General features: G+C 50.8%; 1 protein-coding gene across 2 annotated transcripts in view; it reads left to right on the top strand.

Annotated features, from left to right (window-relative positions):
- Positions 1-22,645, top strand: part of PEMT (phosphatidylethanolamine N-methyltransferase) — a 100,942-nt gene that overhangs the window by 12,266 nt on the left and 66,031 nt on the right. For both annotated transcript variants that reach the window (XM_076069835.1, XM_032960966.2), the window contains exons 2-3: positions 5,377-5,499; positions 16,852-16,970. In XM_076069835.1, coding sequence (XP_075925950.1) covers positions 5,377-5,499; positions 16,852-16,970 — 242 coding nt within the window. The remainder of the gene's footprint in view (positions 1-5,376; positions 5,500-16,851; positions 16,971-22,645) is intronic.

Below are 22,645 nucleotides of genomic sequence, written 5' to 3'. Positions count from 1 at the left end.
AACTACTCGCGTGTTGTTCTCTGGACCATGGTTTATTAAAAACGCACGAACTTGCAGAGCTCTGAAGAACATATCTGGGTGCTTTCACACGAGAGGCAATGCACTCAGACAAATATAACTCGGCATGTTCCCAATGGCACGGGCGTTTGGTGGATGTGCCACTCTGCTTGAGCATGGAACAAACGTTTAAGTGCGATGGCACAGGCAATCACTGGTGGGTTGGAACATGATTGAACAATGCATTACATTCACCCTTTGTGCTAGGGTTTATGTTTTCCTCTATTTGCTATCATAACGCGAAGTGATACATTTTTTCAACGCTATTTCCTTCTCTGTGTATCATCATTGATAAGTAAATAAAATTGACGATATTTTTTTGTGCCTGGTAAAATATACAAAAATGTTTGAGTCTAATACATTTTTTCAACGCTATTTCCTTCTCTGTGTATCATAATTGATAAGTAAATAAAATTGACGATAATTTTTTGTGCCTGGTAAAATATAAAAAATGTTTGAGTCAAATTAATCCCTCGTAATGTCGTCAATGGGAATGACTTTTCCCATTAATTTAATACAAAACATTAGAGATGTGTTTTGGACATTCCAACTCTGTTCCTAACCTAAAAATATACACCACCTCTATCACTTTTCACAATACACAAATAATAACGAACATAAATATTGAAACGATTGAATAGTTAATCTGATCTGCACGTTGGAATGACCGGCTGGGCGCTGTGGAAGCGTTACTGCTGCTGCTGCTGCACCGCAGGGACTCCGTGACGCTGTCGCGGGTGGATGACGACGCAGCCTTCCGCGTCGCTTCGCGTTTGATTATCTCACGGCGAACGGCCGCAGTGAAATTTCATTCACGTGGAAATTCACTTTCGTTAATCGAAAAGTGTCCGCCATTTGTTAATTTTGTTCACGCGAAATCTCGTGGAATTGAACGTCCGTAAATCGAGGGATAACCTGTACTACGCTTGTTTACCTAGGGACGGGCAGTTTGAATCCTAAGCATCGTTTGCAGGAGGGTCCTGCTCAGTTTGGACAGCGTCAGCCCCGTGGCCCACCGCAGAAATCTGTACAAAACATCAGCGAAGGCGGCAAAACTTTGGCAGCACCGCTGTATTTGTACATCTTAAGACGAGCCATTTACACGATAACCCCCGCTCGCCTCAAATGGTTACCGTGCTATTCGCTCTTCATGGCCGTGTAAGGAAATTGGAACCCGCTTAAAGTCATGTCGCTGGCGGTGACACCGACAAGTCAAAACGTCTTGGCCCGCGGACCATACGGGCAGTGCTAATGCTGCTGTCTGATCCCGAGTTGAGTAATTTGCTCGTCTTTTTTCAGCAATTGGGATGCTTGGCCAATGCCAGTTATAATGTATGGGGAGGGGGTTGGAGGAAACCAGAGAACCCGGAGGAAAGCCGCGTAGAGCAAGGGGCAGAGCGAGAGAACACAGACTCCACGCAGCAGCAAGGACGCCCGGGAATTGAAGCCGGGTCCTTAACCTTCTCCCTTTGAGGCACAAATGTTTCCACCGTGCCACGCTGCCCCGCCGAATTAGCTCATCGTCGTGTCATCCGAACCCGATGGCAGAAATGTCATAGACACATGAAGTACGTAATCTGTCCTTCATCCCGTCATGTTGATTCGCGTGTTCCCTGAGCTTACTATGGAATGCTTTGGTCCTCATGATGTGTTGTGGTGTTTGTTGGATGATAACTGCACAGAGGCACTCTGTTCCAACGCTCGGCAAGACATGGCGACCTGTGTAGTTTGTTTCCTATGAACGTGGTTGATTGTCACATGAATTTCCACAATTCAATTTTTCATTAATTTAACACGTAGCCTTTCGCAGCCATTATCCTGAATAGATGTTGTTTGGGTTAGATGGTGTAGTTAGAAATGTGCTGTCGCCTGACGGCGTCACGGTACAGAATTGTACATGTTGTGTGTTTACTCTCCAACACTGGTGTGCTGAACTAGTAACGAATTAGCACGTTTTGTTTACGTGACAAACCTTTATTAATCGGCTGTGTCGGGTGGTGGCGCGTTTAACGACACATTTATATTGACGCAATCTAAACCAAAAACAACTATATTATTGTTCATTAATATCGTATTGTTCCTTTCATCGTGCTCCGTTGTGGAAACTAATACATAACTGTAGCTCCTTCAATATTACTTGAAGGTCACGTCTATGGAGTTGTTTATTTTGAATGACCCGTTAAATGCGTGGTGTTTAGCCTGTCATGAAAACCATCCCACGTTTTAACAATAATAAATAATCGCATCCCGAACTTTGTCAGACCATTAGTTGATTAAGGCCTCGGCATCGTATTGACTGCGAGGAAAAGTGGCTTGGGTGAGGCAGATGATAAGAAGGGATGATTGCAGATGGATGGGACTGCCAATGGATTATCAGCCACAGGAGTTAATGGGACGACCACCGTTGAGATGGAGCGATGAGATCGATTCATGCCAGGTACCGCAAGAACCCACCATGTCCGTCCTGTGCTTGCCGAGCTGCATTGGCTTCTGGTTGCTGAACGAATACAGCGTTATGAGGTTGTGCTTATTACACACAAAGTGCTTGCCAAAAATTAACCACAATAGATTCCTGAACTTGTCAAGGAGCATCAACTATACGTGAACTGTCATCCTTATAGGGGCTTTTGGCTGACCATCGAACAAAGACGGTCACCACATTGCGTACTTTCAGATGCCCATCTGCGGCCGTCTGGAACGCTCTTCTGATATTAGGAAGCCACTGGCGCTATGCACTTTTACATTTAAATTGTAGACTCATTTCTTTCGATCTGCTTTTAGTGTTTCTGGCCCACCCCTACTTGACATCTATGAAAAAAAGCTTCAAAGCTCATTGGATTTTTCCATGAAAAAATAAAGATTGGGATTCTGTTTCCTCATCCTTACGCCGCACCTACGATTAGCACGGTTGGCTACGTGCAGTGCGAAAGAAGTTCGACATAACATACAACAACAACAATGTGCCATACCGACCTGGACTGAACTTCCATTGGGCTCTCTCTACCAACGCGGTGTGAATGCCGTGTTTACAGCTTGTGCGGTTAGCATGCAGCAGCGAGATGGCTCGTGGGCAATGCGAGACTGAGGGGTGACGACGCGGTTCAGGCACGTGGTTTATGCCAAGTTGTGCTTTTAAATCCTGTGTGCCTTTTCTCCAGAAAAATCTACTTGCACGACATACCACCCATTATTGTTGTAAGCCTCGTCGGAATGTAAAGTCTCCGTGTTTTTTTTCTGAACGCACTTGCGAAAAATCCTTTGGGTTCTGAGAATAACCTCAGGATTAAAACCAAACAAAGTGTAATGCTTTGCGTGGTTGTGGAGACTACAGGGCGATAAATGGAAATCCGCTGGCAATGAACGCCGTGAAGTCCATATCGCCTGCCGTGATCAGACGCTGAATGTTGACATCGGCCCAGAGCGTTGCTTGCGTTGGACCAATGCTGCTGAGATTGTGCACTCCCACAATCTCAGCAGTGGGGCTGATGGACGTGTGGAAAGTACTTTTATTTTATTTACTTTTAACCAGAGGGACAGATATGGGATGGAGGGGAATTTATTTGCTAATTATGTGCTAAGAGCACACTCTTAAAGGGAGTGCTCCTAATCTCAGCTTGTTACCTGTATAAAAGACACCTGTCCACAGAAGCAATCAATCAGATTCCAAACTCTCCACCATGGCCAAGACCAAAGAGCTCTCCAAAGATGTCAGGGACAAGATTGTAGACCTACACAAGGCTGGAATGGGCTACAAGACCATTGCCAAGCAGCTTGGTGAGAAGGTGACAACAGTTGGTGCGATTATTCGCAAATGGAAGAAACACAAAAGAACTGTCAATCTCCCTCGGCCTGGGGCTCCATACAAGATCTCACCTCGTGGAGTTGCAATGATCATGAGAACGGTGAGGAATCAGCCCAGAATGATCTCAAGGCAGCTGGGACCATAGTCACCAAGAAAACGATAACACTACACCGTGAAGGACTGAAATCCTGCAGCGCCCGCAAGGTCCCCCTGCTCGAGAAAGCACATATACATGCCCGTCTGAAGTTTGCCAATGAACATCTGAATGATTTAGAGGACAACTGGGTGAAAGTGTTGTGGTCAGATGAGACCAAAATGGAGCTCTTTGGCATCAACTCAACTCGCCGTGTTTGGAGGAGGAGGAATGCTGCCTATGATCCCAAGAACACCATCCCCACCGTCAAACATGGAAGTGGAAACATTATGCTTTGGGGGTGTTTTTCTGTTAAGGGGACAGGACAACTTCACCGCATCAAAGGGACGATGGACGGGGCCATGTACCGTCAAAACTTGGGTGAGAACCTCCTTCCCTCAGCCAGGGCATTGAAAATGGGTCGTGGATGGGTATTCCAGCATGACAATGAGCCAAAACACACGGCCAAGGCAACAAAGGAGTGGCTAAAGATGAAGCACATTAGGGTCCTGGAGTGGCCTAGCCAGTCTCCAGACATTAATCCCATAGAAAATCTGTGGACGGAGCTGAAGGTTCGAGTTGTCAAACGTCAGCCTCGAAATCTTAATGACTTGGAGAAGATCTGCAAAGAGGAGTGGGACAAAATCCCTCCTGAGATGTGTGCAAACCTGGTAGCCAACTACAAGAAACGTCTGACCTCTGTGATTGCCAACTAGGGTTTTGCCACCAAGTACTAAGTCATGTTTTGCAGAGGGGTCAAATACTTATTTCCCTCATTAAAATGCAAATCAATTATGGATTTTTTTTGTTTATATTCTGTCTCTCACTGTGCAAATAAACCTAGCATTAAAATTATAGACTTATCATTTCTTTGCCAGTGGGCAAACGTACAAAATCAGCAGAGGATCAAATACTTTTTTCCCTCACTGTATGAAGGCCGCCACGGTGCACGTGGGGGTGGGTGCCACGGCACACGCCAGCCTCACGCCCAGTCGCCTTTGTTTCCCCAGTGTTGATGTCTACACACTGCACCAGGTACTCATTTGAGGCTGAGCAGACCCAGCGGAGACCCAGGACCGGTTCAGAATTTCGTCATCGTTGTTGGCCGTGAGCGGAAATTGAACTCGGGTCGCCGTGTTCGTAGCGCTAACCGCTGCGCCACCACCACCCCCAGACCTCCATTCCCACATAAATACCCACTTGGGAGTCAGAATGCAGACAAAGAAACGCACATACTGAGGATTTTGGCTGCGTTTTATTTGCACAGCATTGACAGAGACTGCCTTTCCACCCACATGTGAACGGTGCACGTGGCTACTGTGTGGTGGGGCTGCATCTGGCTCGCCCGCCCGTTAACGTGGCTGCTTTGTGCTTCGCTTCGCAGGCCGAATTTCCGTTGCCCGTCGAGCAGCTGTCCCAGTGGCTGACGGACAGCGTGAACTGGACAGACGCCAACCTCTACATCGCGCTCGCCTGCATCGTCTTCAACCCAACCTTCTGGAACGTCGTAAGCACATTTGGTGACGTGGGGTTTTTTTGTTGTTGACTCTCCTTGTCTGTGATTATTCATTGTCATCATTGAGGCCTATTTCAATACTGGAGAACTCGGCGATATGTTATTGTTATTTCCCAATTTCAATGGGGAGGCCCCCACGTACGGCCCCTGGGTGGTGAGATGTTAACTCCCTCGCCAATCCTGACGCCTGTATATTTGGAGTTTGCGTGTCTCTCTCCCCGGGGTCGCGAAGATTTTTCTCCGGGTCCTCCAGCTTTTCCCTCCACATTTACCCTCCACATTTACAATCGACAACACCACGCGTTTAGAGTATTTGGCTGCTGCTATAAATGTCCACGTGATGATAAGCCACTTCGTTGAGCTAGCATTTGTGATAGCCAAATCACTTAAACAAATAGCTACATAGCTCAGTGGTCCTTACCTGGTAAAAATAAAAATAGCTTATAGGTTTTTTTTAATAGGGCGTATCCGGACCACCCGTGTGCTAAGAGCCACCCCGGTGTTTGGCGGTCACCATGCTGTAAGTTTGCTGAAAGGCTTCCTCAAGAACTGCTCATGAGCTCTTTGGTGGGACTCTGCTGCCCTTGTGCAAACGGGTGGGCTCTGGAACCAAGCCTGACATCTCGAGGTGCCCACAAAGACAAAGATCGCCTTGACAGGCTGTTGGGGCGAGTGCTGTTAGCGAGTAGCACCTACGAAGGCCAGCACTGCACACCAGGGGGTGGGTGGCCAGCAACGTTCCCGGCCGCCTTTGTTTACACTTGCACAAGGTACTCATTTGAGGCTGAGTCAACCTAGAGGATGCCCAGGACCAGTTCAGATAATTGTCACCGGTGTTTTTGGATTCGAACTCTGGTCGCTGGTTTTTTGGCGCAGCGTAGCGCTAACTGCACCTCACCATTGTGCCTGCAGCAGTGAGTTGAGACACGTCCCGGCATCCCTCACTCCCCTCTAAACCACTTGGCCCATTCGTCACTAGCGCCGTGGCCTTTAGAGAGAGAGAGGCGATGCACACGTTCGAGCGATTGCCACATACCTGTATTGTAACCGCGTTGTAACGTAAAATGTTATTGTTTGTCCATTTATTTCATGACATTTAACGAAATTAATATCGTCGTCCGGATGATGTAGCTGTTTTTGTTGTTGTTGCCACATTACGACAGTAGTTATGATGATGGTGGTGGTGGTGTGAATTGTTTGAAGTTCAACTAAAAATAGGTGGCCTGGGATGATGTGTTTTTGGTTACGAAGGTCACGACGACAATGATGATTATGATGATCATATCTGAACTGCATAATGTTCATCTGCTTTTGGTGCCATAAGCTGGCTCATAAAACACTGGCAGATCCTGCTGAATATTCACCATACACACGTAAACGCGTGGTGTTATAACATCCTAAAGCTCCCGAGGCACCATACCGATTGATTGTGAAGCTCTGAGCTTGCCGGCGGCTGTAGCCCCTTGTCGTGTCTCTGCACGTGTACATTTACCATTGAAATGAAATGTAACCGGCAGTAATAATGTGCGACTTCAATAACGCGCTCTCGCAGAGTCCGAGTGCACGGTTAACACAGGCCCTGATTTATGTAAAGACGGTGGTCACTGCACCGCATGCTTTCAGATGCGCTTCTGCGGCCGTCTGGAAAGCTCTTCCGATATTAGGAAGCCACTGGAGCTGTGCACTTCTAAATCGTCATCTACATTGAAAACTAATTTCTTTAGAACAGCTTGTTGAGTTGAGTTTGTTGTCCTTCCCCCGCACCTCCGATGAGCACGGTTGGCTACTTACAGTGCAAAAGAAGTGGAACATACATACAAACGTAACTTACGACGTTATTGATTATCTGGAAACAACATTCTTACCAAAGTCCTCCGTAGGCCAATGTTCAAGGTGCACACTTTGCCTACAAGCGCTCTAATAAAGTATACGAGCCCCGGACGCCACAATCGGTTCACACCAGGTAATCGTCCGCGTAGAAAAAAATGCACAAATTTCCATTTTACAGCACCACGCTGGACCTTGACCCCTCAGGCGGAACTCATCGCACCGCTCGCCAAGGGCTCGTTGCGTCTATCGTTTTGCGGCATGCAAAGCAGGAGCGAGAACGGTTCCCTCGCTCCGTGGCCGCAGTCGCCTGCAGCTGCCGGGCGAACGTCGCTCTCACTGTTGCCGCTGACTTTGTTGTTGATGTTGTTGTTGTTGTTGTCAGCCGGTAACTTCCCACCGCTGTGCGCGGACGTCTCCGCCATCCTCCTTTCCCTGACAGCTGCTGCTGTCCAGTCGTGACCTCTGAACCCCGAGGCGGCGTTTCGCCGCCGCCGCCGCCGCCGTCTCCAGCTGTAGTGCGACGCGACGCCTGCGGGCGCTGCTGATGCGTTGTGCCGTGGCGCGACCCCGAATCGCGTCGGCGTCAATAGTTTCATTCCAACGGCCGACCGATGCGTCTCGTGTACGCTGTAAAAATGTTCACTGTGTAATGGGCTTCAAGGCCCCGTGGAGCGTCATTTTGCCCAAGAGAGAGTTATCACGTTGTGCCCGTAACATCAAACAAGTTCCAGTTGCGAATTCAAATGGCTGTCATCTCAATCCGTAAAAAAAAAAAAAAAGGCGGAATGAAAATAATCACCATAACTTCAAGGGTCTAAAAGCCCCGTATCAGCGTGTCATACAAATCGCATTTCCTGCCATAAGCGCCGACGGCCGCTGCAGCGACTTCAAAGGCCTCGCACCGATGCGGCCATCTCATTCCTTATTCCGCCTTCTCCGAAATCAGCTTCGGTCGTCTCGGGCTGCGTGCAATCTTCCTTTTGCAGTCGTAAAAAAAGATACGGGCATGCAAAGTCGGGACAACGCGGGCGAGCGTAAGGGGTGCTCGTGCTTGGAGGCTTGTCTTGCTGGCGCGAGACGGCACGGCGTGCTAAGGGTCGCTCGCAACGTCGTGACCGTGGTGACGTTAGCGGGAAGTGGTTTTTCCCGAGTGTCTTTTGGCGCTCGCCTGGTACGGTAACAGCAACGCCGGTGTCCGTTCAGAACGAAATGCAAACGGTCGTGCGCGAGAGTGACTCAGGCGAGTGCCCGCGGGCGTTCTTGTTGTGTGAACGATGAGGAGCATCCATCGCAACTGGACCATGAGTGCAGGCGGGAAAGAGATTTAACAGCACGAAGATGAAGATCTGCCGTGCAGCCTTAACAGGCTGTTGGGGCAAGTGCCGCTAGTAGCGAGCAGCACCTGTGAAGGCTGGCACGGCACACGAGGGGTTGGGTGGCCAGCACCACGCCCGGCCGCCTTTGTCTCCCTAGTGGCGATCTTTAAATACTGCATCCGGTACTAATTTGAGTCGACCTCGGGGGAGGCCCAGCACCGGTTCAGATAATAATAACCGGTGTTGGTGGCCCTGAGCGGGAATTGAACTCGGGTCGCCGGATTCATAGCGCAGCGTGGCGCTAACCGCTGCGCCACCGCTCCTGCTGCGCCACACCCACACTGCCGCGCACGGCTTTCATCCTTGTACAGAGCACCAGCTCAAAAGAACTGCATTGCGTGACATAAAGTGCCAACATGGCCACACACGTTGAAGGTCTTTGGAGTTGGTGGTCTGCACCAAGGCTGAGAGGTTTTCATTGAAACGATATTGACGCAGCAGAATGTTAGTGACTAAACATATCTGTTGCTAAGTGACACACGTGGTACAAGATTTCTCAAGGAGGTGTCTTTTTTTTCCGAATCCGAATGTTTATTTATTTACACTGGAGGAATCCGATGAGCTATGAAGCTCTTTCTCACAGATGTCCAGTAAGGGCGGGTCAGAACGTGACAACAACAAACTCTACAACAACAAACATTACAACAACAAACTCTACAACAACAAACTCTACAACAACAAACTCTACAACAAACTCTACTCGATTTAAAGCTTTCGTGACTGCAAGGATTCATCTTCTTTGGTTCTTTCGGTAAAGTCACGTAGAATGAGAATAAAATAATAAATTGATAAAATAAAATAAGGCCGCTTGTGCTGTGGCCGAAACGTCGTGAGAATATTATTGTGTTATTTTATTTTATCAATTTATTATTTTATTCTCATTCTACGTGACTTTACCGAAAGAACCAAAGGAGAAAAAAAAACTCTACAACAACAAAAACACGATAGGAGTGCAAAGTATTGGAAAGGTAAACAAATCACTTTAAAAAAACGCACAAATAAAACTAAACTACCGTATATATATTTTTATCTTACCAAGTAAAAAGCGCGCTGAGCTATTAGATTATAATCCAATAGCGACCTGGCCACAAATAATAGCTCAACGAAGTTGCTTATCACGTGGAAATGTATAACAACAAAATAATAATAGTATCATTAGAGGAGGTGGGCTGGAGGGGAGAGGAGGAGGAGGAGGGGGAGGCGGAGGAGGGAACAAAACCGAATCGAACTTCACGGACTTGTCATCTCTATAAGGGTGCTTGTTACAAGCCCATTTTCGATGGGCCAATTGTCGGCACCGGCTCATTGCGTGGCTGACCCTCTTCCTCCTTTGCCCTCCAAGTGGTTATCTGTATCTCTCCCTGTCTCCCTGTCTCTCCCTGTCTCTCCCTGTCTCTCTGTGTCTCTGTCTCTCTCCATATCTCCCTGTCTCTCCCTGTCTCTCTCTGTCTCTCTGTCTCTCTCTCTGTCTCTCTCTCTGTCTCTCTCCATCTCTCCCTGTCTCCCTGTCTCTCTCTGTCTGTCTGTCTTTGTCTTTCTCTCTGTCTCTGTCTGTCTGTCTCTGTCTCTCTCTCTGTCTGTCTGTCTCTGTCTTTCTCTCTCTGTCTCTGTCTGTCTCTGTCTTTCTCTCTCTCTGTCTGTCTCTGTCTTTCTCTCTCTGTCTCTGTCTGTCTCTGTCTTTCTCTCTCTCTGTCTGTCTGTCTCTCTGTCTTTCTCTCTCTGTCTCTGTCTGTCTCTGTCTTTCTCTCTCTCTGTCTCTGTCTTTCTCTCTCTGTCTGTCTGTCTCTGTCTTTCTCTCTCTGTCTCTGTCTGTCTGTCTCTGTCTTTCTCTCTCTGTCTCTGCGAAAGGGAACGAACACCGCTCAATGGCGACGGCGCGTCACAAGTTGAAACATCATCATCTCATTCTTGGATCTTTCGGTAAAGTCACGTAGAAGAGAAATAATAAAATAAAAATAAAACAATTAAATTCTCATGACGTTTTGGCCACAACGCAAGCAGCCGTCCTCAGGTGAACAGAGCTGCCGAAAAGACAGCGTCCTAATGAACACTGCTGTGTTGGTTTGAGTTATAGTCGAAACGTCGTGAGAATTTTTTATTGTTTTATATATATTTTATTATTGTGTTGTTTCTCTTCAACGTGACTTTACCGAAAAAACTAAGAATATGAATTACTGCAGTCACGAAAGCTTTAAATCAAAATTTACATCAATATAATCAATATAACGCTCTTCTCCTCCCACCCAGCTTAAAAGACGCTGCCAAGCATAGCAGTGTTCATTGGAGCGCTGTCTTTCCGACAGCACTGTTCTTCACATGAGGACGGCTGCTTGTGTTGTGGCCGAAACGTCGTGAGAATTTTATTATTTTATTTTTATTATTTTCCTTCTACGTGACTTTACCGAAAGATCCAAGAATATGAATCACTGCAGTCACGAACGCTTTAAATCGAAAAATCCTCATTATCATGACTACTGCAGCAGCAACTCTGTTGTCCGGCACTCAGAGAGAATGGAGAGTGTGCCGGTTATGTGAGAGTTCTACTTGTGGTTCACCAAATATTCCAAGTACATAAAACTCTTCAAGAAATAAACTAAGCCTACATTTAAACTTTGATATCATAGTATTCTCTTTTTACAGAGGTATACTCACCAGTCAGTTGTAGCGCATTCTAAGTTGATTGTGGAGAAGCAGTGGGGCCGTTTAGAGTACAGTACCCACAGTAGTAGTACTTTAGAAGAGTAGTAGTAGAGTACTGTAAGTAGAGACTGCCACTAACACCGCCACTCAGCAGCGTCCTGAAGCTCCAGCAAACAACGACGACAACAACAACAGACCTACGGAAATCGCACGCACGGCAAGATGCCAGATGGATGTCGGAATGTTTCCGGAACAACGTGAAGGAAGGTTTGTGTTGCTGTCCACGACAGATGCCGGTTAACAGGGCATTCCGGATGCTCGAGTGCCGGATAAACGGAGCTTCGGCTGTACAGTGCAGTATGTTCTCCTATAACGCGCTAGTTGCATTCCTGAAGAACGTAAAAATAACGTTATAATAAATAATATATAATGTAGCGGTAAAAGCACAGTCCACGATAACACGGTGAGATGCGTACGCACGCCAAAACAAAGACCGAGGCGCGTGGGTAGCTTCGAGAAGCATCCAGCAGTATCCCGCTGCCTCGTGCGATGCCGAGGCAGCCCTACGTCCGCTTATTCCTACACGTGCGACGTAGTCCTGTTCGCTTGATCGCGTTGTATATCCATTTCGCATCCCCGTTATGTTGATAAAATGTGTCCCCCAATACATTCATTGTGTCGTATCCAATTCGTGTTGTGAAAACAACGCGCGGCTTTATAGGCAGAGCGGACCGTGCCTGTTAACGCGTGCGGCGGGGCGTGCGTGTGTGTGCGTGTGTGACTTCGTGTGCGTGCGTGTGTGTGCGTGCGTGTGCATGCGATTGTGTGCGACTGCGTGCGTGCGTGTGTGTGACTGCGTGTGTGCGTGTGTGAATGCGTGTGTACGTGTGTGTGTGTGGGGAGCGATAGTGTAGCGGTTAGCGCTACGCTGCGCTATGAACCTGGCGACCCGGGTTCGATTCCCACTCAAGGCCAACACCAGTGACGATTATCTGAACCGGTCCCGGGCCTCCCCTAGGTCGACTCAGCCTCAAATGAGTACCTGGTGCGGTGTGTAAACATCGCCACTAGGGAGACAAAGGCGGTCGGGCGTGGTGCTGGCCACCCACCCCCTCGTGTACCGTTCCGGCCTTCTTGGTGCTCGCTAACAGCACTTGCCCCTACAGTCTGTTAAGGCTATATGGGGGATCTTTGTCTTTGTGTGACTGCGTGTGTGTGTGACTGTGTGTGTGTGACTGTGTGTGTGACTGTGTGTGTGTGTGAGACTGTGTGTGTGAGACTGTGTGTGTGAGACTGTGTGTGTGACTGTGTGTGTGTGACTGTGTGTGTGTGACTGCGTGTGTGTGTGACTGCGTGTGTGTGTGACTGCGTGTGTGTGTGACTGTGTGTGTGTGACTGTGTGTGTGTGTGACTGTGTGTGTGTGACTGTGTGTGACTGTGTGTGTGTGACTGTGTGTGTGTGTGACTGTGTGTCACTGTGTGTGTGTGTGTGACTGTGTGTGTGTGTGTGACTGTGTGTGTGTGACTGTGTGTGTGACTGTGTGTGTGTGTGTGTGACTGTGTGTGTGACTGTGTGTGTGTGTGACTGTGTGTGTGTGACTGTGTACGTGACTGTGTGTGTGTGTGACTGTGTGTGTAGTCCGGCAAAACAACCCCCTACAACCCCCTACCTCCTCGCGGTGCCGGACGGGTAACTCTGTCGTGGACAGTGCTGTGGGGGGAGATCCAATTTTGATTGGCTCCTCCCCTCATGGCATATGTGTCCACCACAGGGGCTAAACGGGGGCTCTGGACGGGTGCGAGGGGCTGGTAACCCCTCCACCTTCAATTAATTACCACGAAACCACGAATTAAGCTGAAATATGTAACTAATAAGCTTGTGCCGGAGGCCCCGGGGGGCCAGGCGTCTATGACGTCTCCTGGCCAAACCCCAATTGGCGGAGCCAGGAGATTGAATACCTACCCTCGGGGCTACTCCAGAAACAACGAAAAGCCACTACGGGTGGCCACGTGGAATGTTCGAACGCTCACTGCAGAGGAGAGGCTGCCACTCCTCTGTCGGGAGCTGGACCGGTACCGCCTGGATCTATGCGGCATTCAAGGTCCGGTGGACCGGCTCTGGCTCCTGCCACCATGAGGGGTGGACAGTCCTCTACTCGGGGCAGCAGACTGCCAAACAACAGGGTGTGGGTCTTCTTTTGAACAAAAGAATGAAGGGGGCGTGGGAGCGTGGCGGTGAGGTGTGGCAAGCTGTAAGCCCCAGGCTACTTTGGGCTCGCCTTCCCATCAACCGGAGGCGAGGAATGGTGGTCGTGGTTACTTATGCCCCCACCGAAGATGAACATCCGTGGAGGGATGCAGGCAAAGCCGATGAGTCAGATGCCTTCTATGACCTCCTGTCACAGGTGCTGGCTAAAGTGGCCCCTCGGGATAGAGTCATCATGTTGGGTGACTTCAATGCCCGAGTTGGTCATGATACTGGCACCTGGTCTGGAGTGATTGGAGGGCATGGGCCAGATCAGCTCAATAACAACGGTAGGAGGCTGCTAGATTTTTGTGCAGCCCATGGGCTTGTAATTACCAACACGCTGTTCCGGCATCGGCGCATCCACACAACATCATGGATGCATGCCGGGTCCAAGCAAGAACATCTGCTGGACTACATAGTGACGGACCAGCGAATGCGAGCCCATGTCCTTGACACCAGGACCTACCGTGGAGCTGATCTGCCCTCTGACCATCGACTAGTCATCTGTAAGATGCGCCTGCCATTCTTCCACTCCGGTGGTGGGTGTACACCCAGGACCCCATTCCAACATAAAGTGGCCTCGTCTCAGTTATCTGATGAAAGTTGCAAGCAAGAATTTCATCATCGCTTGCGGCTGGGATTGGCATCGTCCCCGACTCCTCCTGATGTCGAGGGTAAATGGGCGAGGTTTAGGACTGTGACTCATGCAGCGGCAATGGCTGCTTTGGGTACGCGGTCCAGACCTCCCCAGAGACCCTGGCTGACAGAGGAGGTGTTCAGGATGGTTGAGAAAAAGCGACAGGCCCACTGTCATCGGCTACAGAATCCCACGTCAGAGAATGAGGAGGCTTACCGCAGCCTTCGCTCGGAGGTTCGGAGAGCCGTGAGGCGCTGCAAGGATGGGTGGTGGTCGCGGGTTGCTGAGGAGATGGAGTCTGCCTCAGTGGCCCGTGATCACAAATCTGTATTTAACTCCATCAAAAAAGTAACCTGCAGCGCCACACCTATTACCATCATTAGGGGAAAAAGCGGTGATCCAATCTCCGACCCCCAGGAACAGGTTCGCAGATTTGCTGAGCATTTCTGTGAGGTCCTGGGGGAGGGAAAATCCCTCAGCCAGGAAAACATCGTGGCACAAAGTGAGGATGACCCTGCTGAGACTGCAGTGCCTCAAATATTGGAATAAGTCACCCCCTGTGAGTGGCTGGCTGAGGTGCCATCTGCTGAGGAAGTATTGAAGGCGATCCGGAGTCTGAGACCAGGAAAGGCAGCGGGCAGAGATGATCTCCCAAGCGAAATGCTGAGGGAGGGTGGCGTTTGTGCACAGACTGCCCTATATGACATCATAACAACAGTCTGGACCACTGGACGGGTTCCGCAGGATTGGAAGGATGCCCTGGTGGTCCCCCTTTTTAAGAAGGGGGACCGCACAGACTGTAACAACTACAGGGGCATCTCACTCCTCAGTGTGCCGGGAAAGGTCCTGGCAAGGATTATTCAGCATCGCCTTGCCAGGCACGCTGAGGAGAGGCTTGCGGAGCCCCAATGCGGTTTCAGGAAAGGGCGGTCCTGCACAGATGCCATATTTTCTGTCCGTCTGCTACAGCAGAGGTGTAGGGAATTCCAACAAGACCTACATCTCTGCTTTATTGACCTGGTCAAGGCCTATGATACCATCAGTAGGCCTGGGCTCTGAGTCGTTCTTCGTGCTTTTGGAGTCCCTGACCCTCTGCTCACGATCATTAAGGACCTTCATGATGGTGAGCGGGGCCGGGTAAAACTACGTGGCCGGGAGTCAGAGCCATTCCCTGTACACCTTGGGGTGCGACAGGGATGTTCTCTGGCTCCCACATTATTTAACATCTATTTTGACCACGTAGTTCGTGAAGCCTTCAATAGCTGTACCGGGGGAATCTCCATATGGTACAGATATAATGGGAGGCTAATCGATGCCCGGGTGCAGTCAAGGGATGGCTCCCTATTGCTCAACCACGTTATGTATGCTGGTGATTTGGTAATAGCTGCTCAGTCAGAGGAGGAGTTGGAGACGCTGCTGCTGAGACTGGAGCGTGCCACTAAGAGGTGGGGCCTTACCATCAGCCCCACCAAAACTAAGCACCTGCCTGGGTATTTTGTACCATCGGACACTCCACCCCCACAACTCCCAATCGGTGATGGGGCAGTTGTGGAGAGAGTGGAGAGTTTCCCATACCTGGGCAGTGTGCTTATGACTGGCTCCAGTTTAACAGCAGAGGTCTCACTCCGAATCAGTCGAGCGGCAATATCTTTTCATCGGTTGCGTAACGCTGTGTGGAAGCTACCTGGTCTGTCGCTCCGCACTAAGCTTCAGGTCTTCTCGGCCACGGTCATTCCCTCCCTTCTCTACGCTTGCGAAACGTGGACCCCCCTAATGGAACATCTTCGCCGGTTAGAAACATTTAGGCTGGCCTGCCTACGATCCATCCTGGGTTTAACCAGACTGGATTGTGTGAGGAGCTCACAAATCCTTGAAAGATCTGGGCAGGGTCCCATCGGTGAGCTCCTCCGGCAGGCAAGGCTGCGATGGCTGGGTCATGTTGCCCGCATGCCCAGCCACCGCATGCCGAAACAGCTTTTGTTTGGCCGGATTGAGGGGGCTAAGCGGGCGCGGCACGGGCTAGAGAAGAGATGGAGTGATGTGGTACAGGAGGACGTGGAGCTGAGTGGACTTGCCGATGACTGGTACCAGCGGTGTCAAGATCGGCCTCTGTGGAGGAGGCTCGTGAAGGATGCTACTGGGCAGTTGGAGGCAGTCGCCCTCCAACAACAAAGGAGGGCGGAGGAGCGACGCTCACAACAGCGAGCGGAGCGCCGGGTGGCTAAAGCACAGCAGGTTGGCACAGTAGGGGGCACAGGTGGTGCATCAGCCAGTCATCTCAGTCAGTCGACCCGTGGCACCTGGGTCTGCCCCGTGACCTCCTGCCAGCGGGCGTTCGACACTTCACGTGGCCTCAGGGTGCACATAGCCTGGCACAAGCGTCGTGGTGACGTCACCGCCACTTAGTGGCGAATGGCGGTTGTTGTTGTTGTTGTGTGTGTGTGACTGTGTGTGTGACTGTGACTGTGTGTGTGACTGTGTGTGTGTGACTGTGACTGTGTGTGTGACTGTGTGTGTGACTGTGTGTGTGACTGTGTGTGACTGTGTGTGTGACTGTGTGTGACTGTGTGTGTGTGACTGTGTGTGTGTGACTGTGTGTGTGTGACTGCCAGGTGGCGCGCCGCGAGCACCGCACGCGCTTCCTGACGCGTGCGTGTTGCGGCTCCGCGCACGGCGCCTGCTACGCGCTCGCCATCGCCATCCTGCTGCTGGGCTTCTACAGAGACTACCGGTGCCGCCTCGCCACACAAACTCGCTGCTTGACCACTCAACGCAAATCATTACAGATTTACAAATGCCACTGCGGTCTTTGCCACTCCGTTACGAGGTAGAGAAACCTATACAATATACTTGGATTCAATGTAAACAAGTCGTTTACATTTGTGTGTTACCAGGTAAGGCCCACTGAGCTACGGGGCTCTTTTTCAGAAGCGACCTGCCCATCACAAAGGATGGCCCAACAAAGTGGCTTATCGCGTGGAAATGTATAGCGGTAAAGTCCTCTAATCGCGCGATGTTGATTTTAAATGTGGAGATAAAAACCGGAGGACCCGGAGAAAAATCTGCACGACCACGGGGAGAGAGACACGCAAACTCAAGAAATATACACAGCAGGCGTGAGGGTCGGGATCGAACCCTGTATACCAGGCGAGGTAGTTAACATCCCGACGCACGTGTCATCCATCGGGCAATCCCTGCTTCAAGCTTGTCCGTGCATATGTTGAACTTCTTTCGTACCATACATAGCCAACCATGCTTATCGGAGGTGTGGGTGAAGGACAATAAACTAAACACCAAAAGGAGTTCTCAAAAGAAGCTGAGGATGGTGCCCCAGTGGTAATGCGCGTACACCACAGCAACAAGAGGCTGGGTTCAGTACCCGATGCCCAAGCCGGGCGCTTGTCAGTGTGGAGTTTGCACAAACTATTTAAACTATTTTTTGTTATTATTTTACCGGCTACGTAGGTCTTTTTCAGCAGCTACCTGCTCACAAAGGACAGCTCGACGAAGTGGCCTATCACGTGGAAGTTTATAGCGGACAAATATTCTAAAACGCGCGACGTTGATTACAAATTTGGAGGGAAAAACTGCAGAAGGCGTGAGGGTTTGGATGGAACCTCACGAACCCCTCATTACCAGGCGGGGTAGTGAACATCTCCTAGCCACCGTTCTCTCTCTTCCTCTCTTCTGCATGGGTTTTGTCCGGATTGTCCGGTTTTCTTACACATCCCGAAAAAATAAACACAATGTAACCGGTATCGGCCAAACATCTGAATGCTGAAAAGTTACCTGCAAATTTACTCGGTTGGGATCATGCGCAGCAGCAGTAACAGCATCATCACCTGCTACTGCCAAAACTTGGCAGAACCTTCCTGAAAAACAGTCTTGAGACTCGGTGGGGCTTTCCTGCATGGGTAGACGAGCTGAATGATCACGAATTTTAAATTGGTTGCAACATTCAGAACCACTGAAGCGTGGTGGCTTCTGGGTCGTCACCACTGACGTGACCACTACCTTTCTACCCGTGCCGTGCGTTCCACAAATCTCTGCGAGGTCCGCGGAGTGTGGGAGCGGTGCGAGTTGGTTTCGTACGAAAGTCTGATGGTTTCTAGTTGTGTGAGGGACCTTTGAGACCCAAGTTTATTTTTCAAGACTTGGGCACAAGGACAAAAATATACCCTGCGGGCCTCTTGACCTTGTTATCTGCACGCTCATTTTCGTGTCGGTCTGTCACGGCATTTACTGGGGTAATGTTTATTGTACAGGGCCCAGTGAGGCTTCACTCTGACCAAAATAGATGGACGACCTCGAGAATTGATTTTGACTCTCATGTAACCTGTGACTTTTGACTGCTACTGCACTTGAATTCCAAATATACAGGTGTCGGGGTCGGGATGAAGCCCACGACCTGTATACCAAGCGAGGTAGTTAACATCTCGCCACCGTGATGAGAGGATTACGGCAGCGATAGTTAAAATCCCCGACCTTGACGACGCCTGTATATTTGTTGTTTGAGTGTTCTCCCCTTGTGGTCACGTAGATTTTTCTCCTGGCCGTCCGGTTTTTCCCCTCCACATTTAGAATGAACGTGCATTTTAAATTATTTGGCTGATATAAATTTCCACGTGATAAGCCACTTCGTTGAGATATTGTGATAGCCAGGTCGCCTCTGAACCTGGTAAATAGAATAGTTTAGTTTTTTTTAGGGGGAAGGAGAACATAGAAACGCTACACAGGCAGTTTAACATGTAGGCTACACAGGCAGGCATCCGAATCGGGAATCGAACCAGGGACCTCTTGCTGTGAGGCACGAGCGATACCACTGCATCGCCACCCCCGGCGTTTGTTTTTCGTGTGGTCCCGGTGACGGGCGACACACGAAGCGCCACCAGCGCCGTCGTTCTGCGCTCTCCCCCTCGCTGTGAACAGCTGAGCCAGGGCAGCAGCACGGTGGCTCGCACACACAGTGACGTCGCGTGCCTATTCACCGGATTCCCTGTACCCACGCCACACCGCACTCCGCAGCCCGTACCCACACACCGCACTCCCGTACCCCGTACCCACACACCACGCCGCACTCCGTAGCCCGTACCCACACACCGCACTCCGTAGCCCGTACCCACACGTCACACTCCGTAGCCCGTACCCACACACCGCACTCCGTACCCCGTACCCACACACCACACTCCGTAGCCCGTACCCACACACCGCACTCCGTACCCCGTACCCACACACCGCACTCCGTAGCCTGTACCCACACCGCACCGCACTCCCGTAGCCCGTACCCACACACCGCACTCCGTAGCCCGTACCCACACACCGCACTCCGTACCCCGTACCCACACACCGCACTCCGTAGCCCGTACCCACACACCGCTCTCCGTACCCCGTACCCACACACTGCACTCCGTAGCCCGTACCCACACACCACACTCCGTAGCCCGTACCCACACACCGCACTCCGTAGCCCGTACCCACACGCCGCACTCCGTAGCCCGTACCCACACACCACACTCCGTAGCCCGTACCCACACACCGCACTCCGTAGCCCGTACCCACACGCCGCACTCCGTAGCCCGTACCCACACACCGCACTCCGTAGCCCGTACCCACATACCACGCCGCACTCCGTAGCCCATACCCACACGCCACACTCCGTAGCCCGTACCCACACGCCACACCGCACTCCTGCCATGAGGATGTTTTGATACGAGGGGAGTGGTTAGCGCTACGTTGCGCTCCAAACCCGGCGAGCCCAAGTTCGATTTCCGCTCACGGCCGCCACCGGTGATGGTTATCTGAACCTGTCCTGGGCCTCCCTTAGGTCGACTCAGCCTCAAATGAGTACCCGGTGCGGTGTGTTAACATCGCCACTGGGGGAGACAAAGGCGGCGGGGCGTGCTGTGGAGGATCCTTGTCCCGGGGTTTATTTGGCGCATTGCCGGGCGTGGCGCTGGCCACGGTGCCAGCCTTCACAGGTGCTGCTCGCTAACAGCACTTGCCCCCAAGTCTGTTAAAGCTACACGAGGGATCTTTGTTTTTGTTTTTGCGAAGTCACCCGGCACCTCACTTGCCCTCGGTATAAGCGTCCTCAAATGTCTATCCTGGCCCCAATGTTTTCAAAAGTCATCTTGACATGCGGCAGTCAGATCCAGTTCTCTTCCGCTCAAGCAATCGCCTCGCATTGGCTCGTGGGACAAAGTACCATAACAAAGAGACGTGCGGCATGGACTTACGCCGGTCTGGACCGGTCGAGCTGAAGGAACAGGCGAGCTCGCCAGCCGTGGACACTGCGACACCGGCGCTGCAGACACTGCGACGCGTGGACAGCGGTGGAGCGCATCAAAGTATTCCGCGCTCCGTCTGACAAACTCGTGCGGTGTCAGTGTCCCTGCCTGAGTTATTATTCGTTCACAGTTTGTTACGGTTCCGGTGTCGGAGCTCTTTCATCCGAACGGAGGGGGGTGGGGTGGGGGCGGCAACTCTCCAACTCTGCAGAAGTTGGAGAGTGCCCCCTGCTGTGAAGTTTTCATCCTCTCAAGAGACCGGGGCACAGGTGGCCCTCGTTAGGGATGTGGCTTCAGTTACCAATCATCACTCAGTCTTTATTTTACGTGCCAATTTCTGAGTGAGCATCACAGCAGAACGGAACGCGACAGTGGGGCACGGAGCAACAGGGATGAACAGAGAGACTCCCTCACGACCTCAGCGGCCGACACCGACCGAGCAGATTAAATCTCAACCGCACGCAAAATAAAGTGCAACCGGGCGCCACGAACAGCGAGGAGAAAAATAAGTATTACATAAAAAGGAGAGAAACAGTTTTTAGTTTCCCTTACATTTTCTATTTCCTGGACAAGACAGACGAGTCTTGCACATAGCCGCAGGATAGATAGACTCGGCGGGTACCCTGCAGCGCAGTTCGCCCAATTTCCATCGAAGGGAAGCCGCCAAGGCCAATCGGCCATTCTGCTCAAGGTCTGGCGAAGCTGTGAGCCTGCGGCCGCGGACTGTGGCTGGGACGGACGGCCCTGAAGCGAGACTTGGGCACGAGAAGAGAACTCGGCTCTCCCTCGCGCGGTGCCACCACCGCCTGGACACTGTGATCAAGGCCGCTCGCGATAGAAAGCCTTGGGCAGTATCGATCGCCTTGAGTGCCTTTCGGAGACGAATGTAACTTTTTTTTTGGAGCAACAAAACTGACTGCGGTGGATGTGTGTCTACGTTGCCTAGTGGGGAGCGGTGGTGCAGCGGTTAGCGCGCCGCGCCACGAACCCGACAACCCGAGTTCGACTCCTGCTCACTGCCAATACCGGTTACGATTATCTGAACCGGTCCTGGGCCTCCCCTAGGTCGACTCGGCCTCAAATGAGTACCTGGTGCAGTGTGTAGTAAACATTGCCACTGGAGAGACAAAGGCGGCCGGCCGTGGTGCTGGCCACCCACCCCCTCGTGTGCCGTTATGGCCTTCATAGGCGCTACTCGCTATCAGCACTTGCCCCAACAGTCTGTTAAAGGCTATACGGGGGATCTTTGTCTTGTCTTTTTGTATGTTGAACTTCGTTGGCACCGTACGTAGCCAACCGTGCTAATCGGAGGTGCGGGGAGAAGGACAACAACACTAAACACAAAAAGCAGTCCTAAAGAAATTTTCAATGTAGATTTAAAAGTGCATAGCTCCAGTGGGCTTCCTAATATAAGAAGGAAGAGCGTTCCAGACGGCCGCAGAAGCGCGTCTGAAAGCGCGCGATGCAGAGACCATCTTCGTTCGACGGCTCGCCAAAAGCCGTCGCAGCTGCTGCTGCTGCTGCTGCTGCGAGGACGACCGGAGTTTACGTGACGGTGGTTTACGTGACGGTAGTTTACGCTCCTTGAGATCGGGAACAAGGTGTTGTGGTTCGTTTGTAGCAAGCACTCTGGGTGTAATGAGCGCGAGCTTACAACGCATTCCTTCGGCAGCCGTTGGACTTCTTCCGGCACCTTCTGTGGCCAACCGTGCCAATCGGAGGTGCATGGGTCAGAAGATGAACACACAACAGCAAGAACGACGTGCTGTACCGAGCTGGACTAAACTTCCACTGGGCTCTCTTTACCGATGCGGTGTGAATGCCGTGTTTACAGCTTGCGCGGTTTACGTGCGGCACTTTGAGCGTTTTCCCATGTAGCTGAACGAGTTTTTCAGAGGACTACCGAAATCTTTCGATTTAAAGCTTTCGTGACTGCAATGATTCATCTTCTTTGGTTCTTTCGGTAAAGTCACGTAGAATGAGAATAAAATAATAAATTGATAAAATAAAATAACACAATAATATTCTCACGACGTTTCGGCCACAACACAAGCGGCCTTCATCAGGTGAAGGGACGAGACTGTCTGGTAAGACAGCGCTGGAGTGAAAAAGCCACGCT

The sequence above is a fragment of the Petromyzon marinus genome, chromosome 26 (genome assembly GCF_048934315.1).
Source record: "Petromyzon marinus isolate PM22_M1 ecotype Great Lakes invasive population chromosome 26, UKy_Petmar_22M1.pri1.0, whole genome shotgun sequence".
Taxonomy (NCBI): Eukaryota; Metazoa; Chordata; class Hyperoartia; order Petromyzontiformes; family Petromyzontidae; genus Petromyzon; species Petromyzon marinus.
This window is presented reverse-complemented; position numbering and strand designations above follow the sequence as displayed.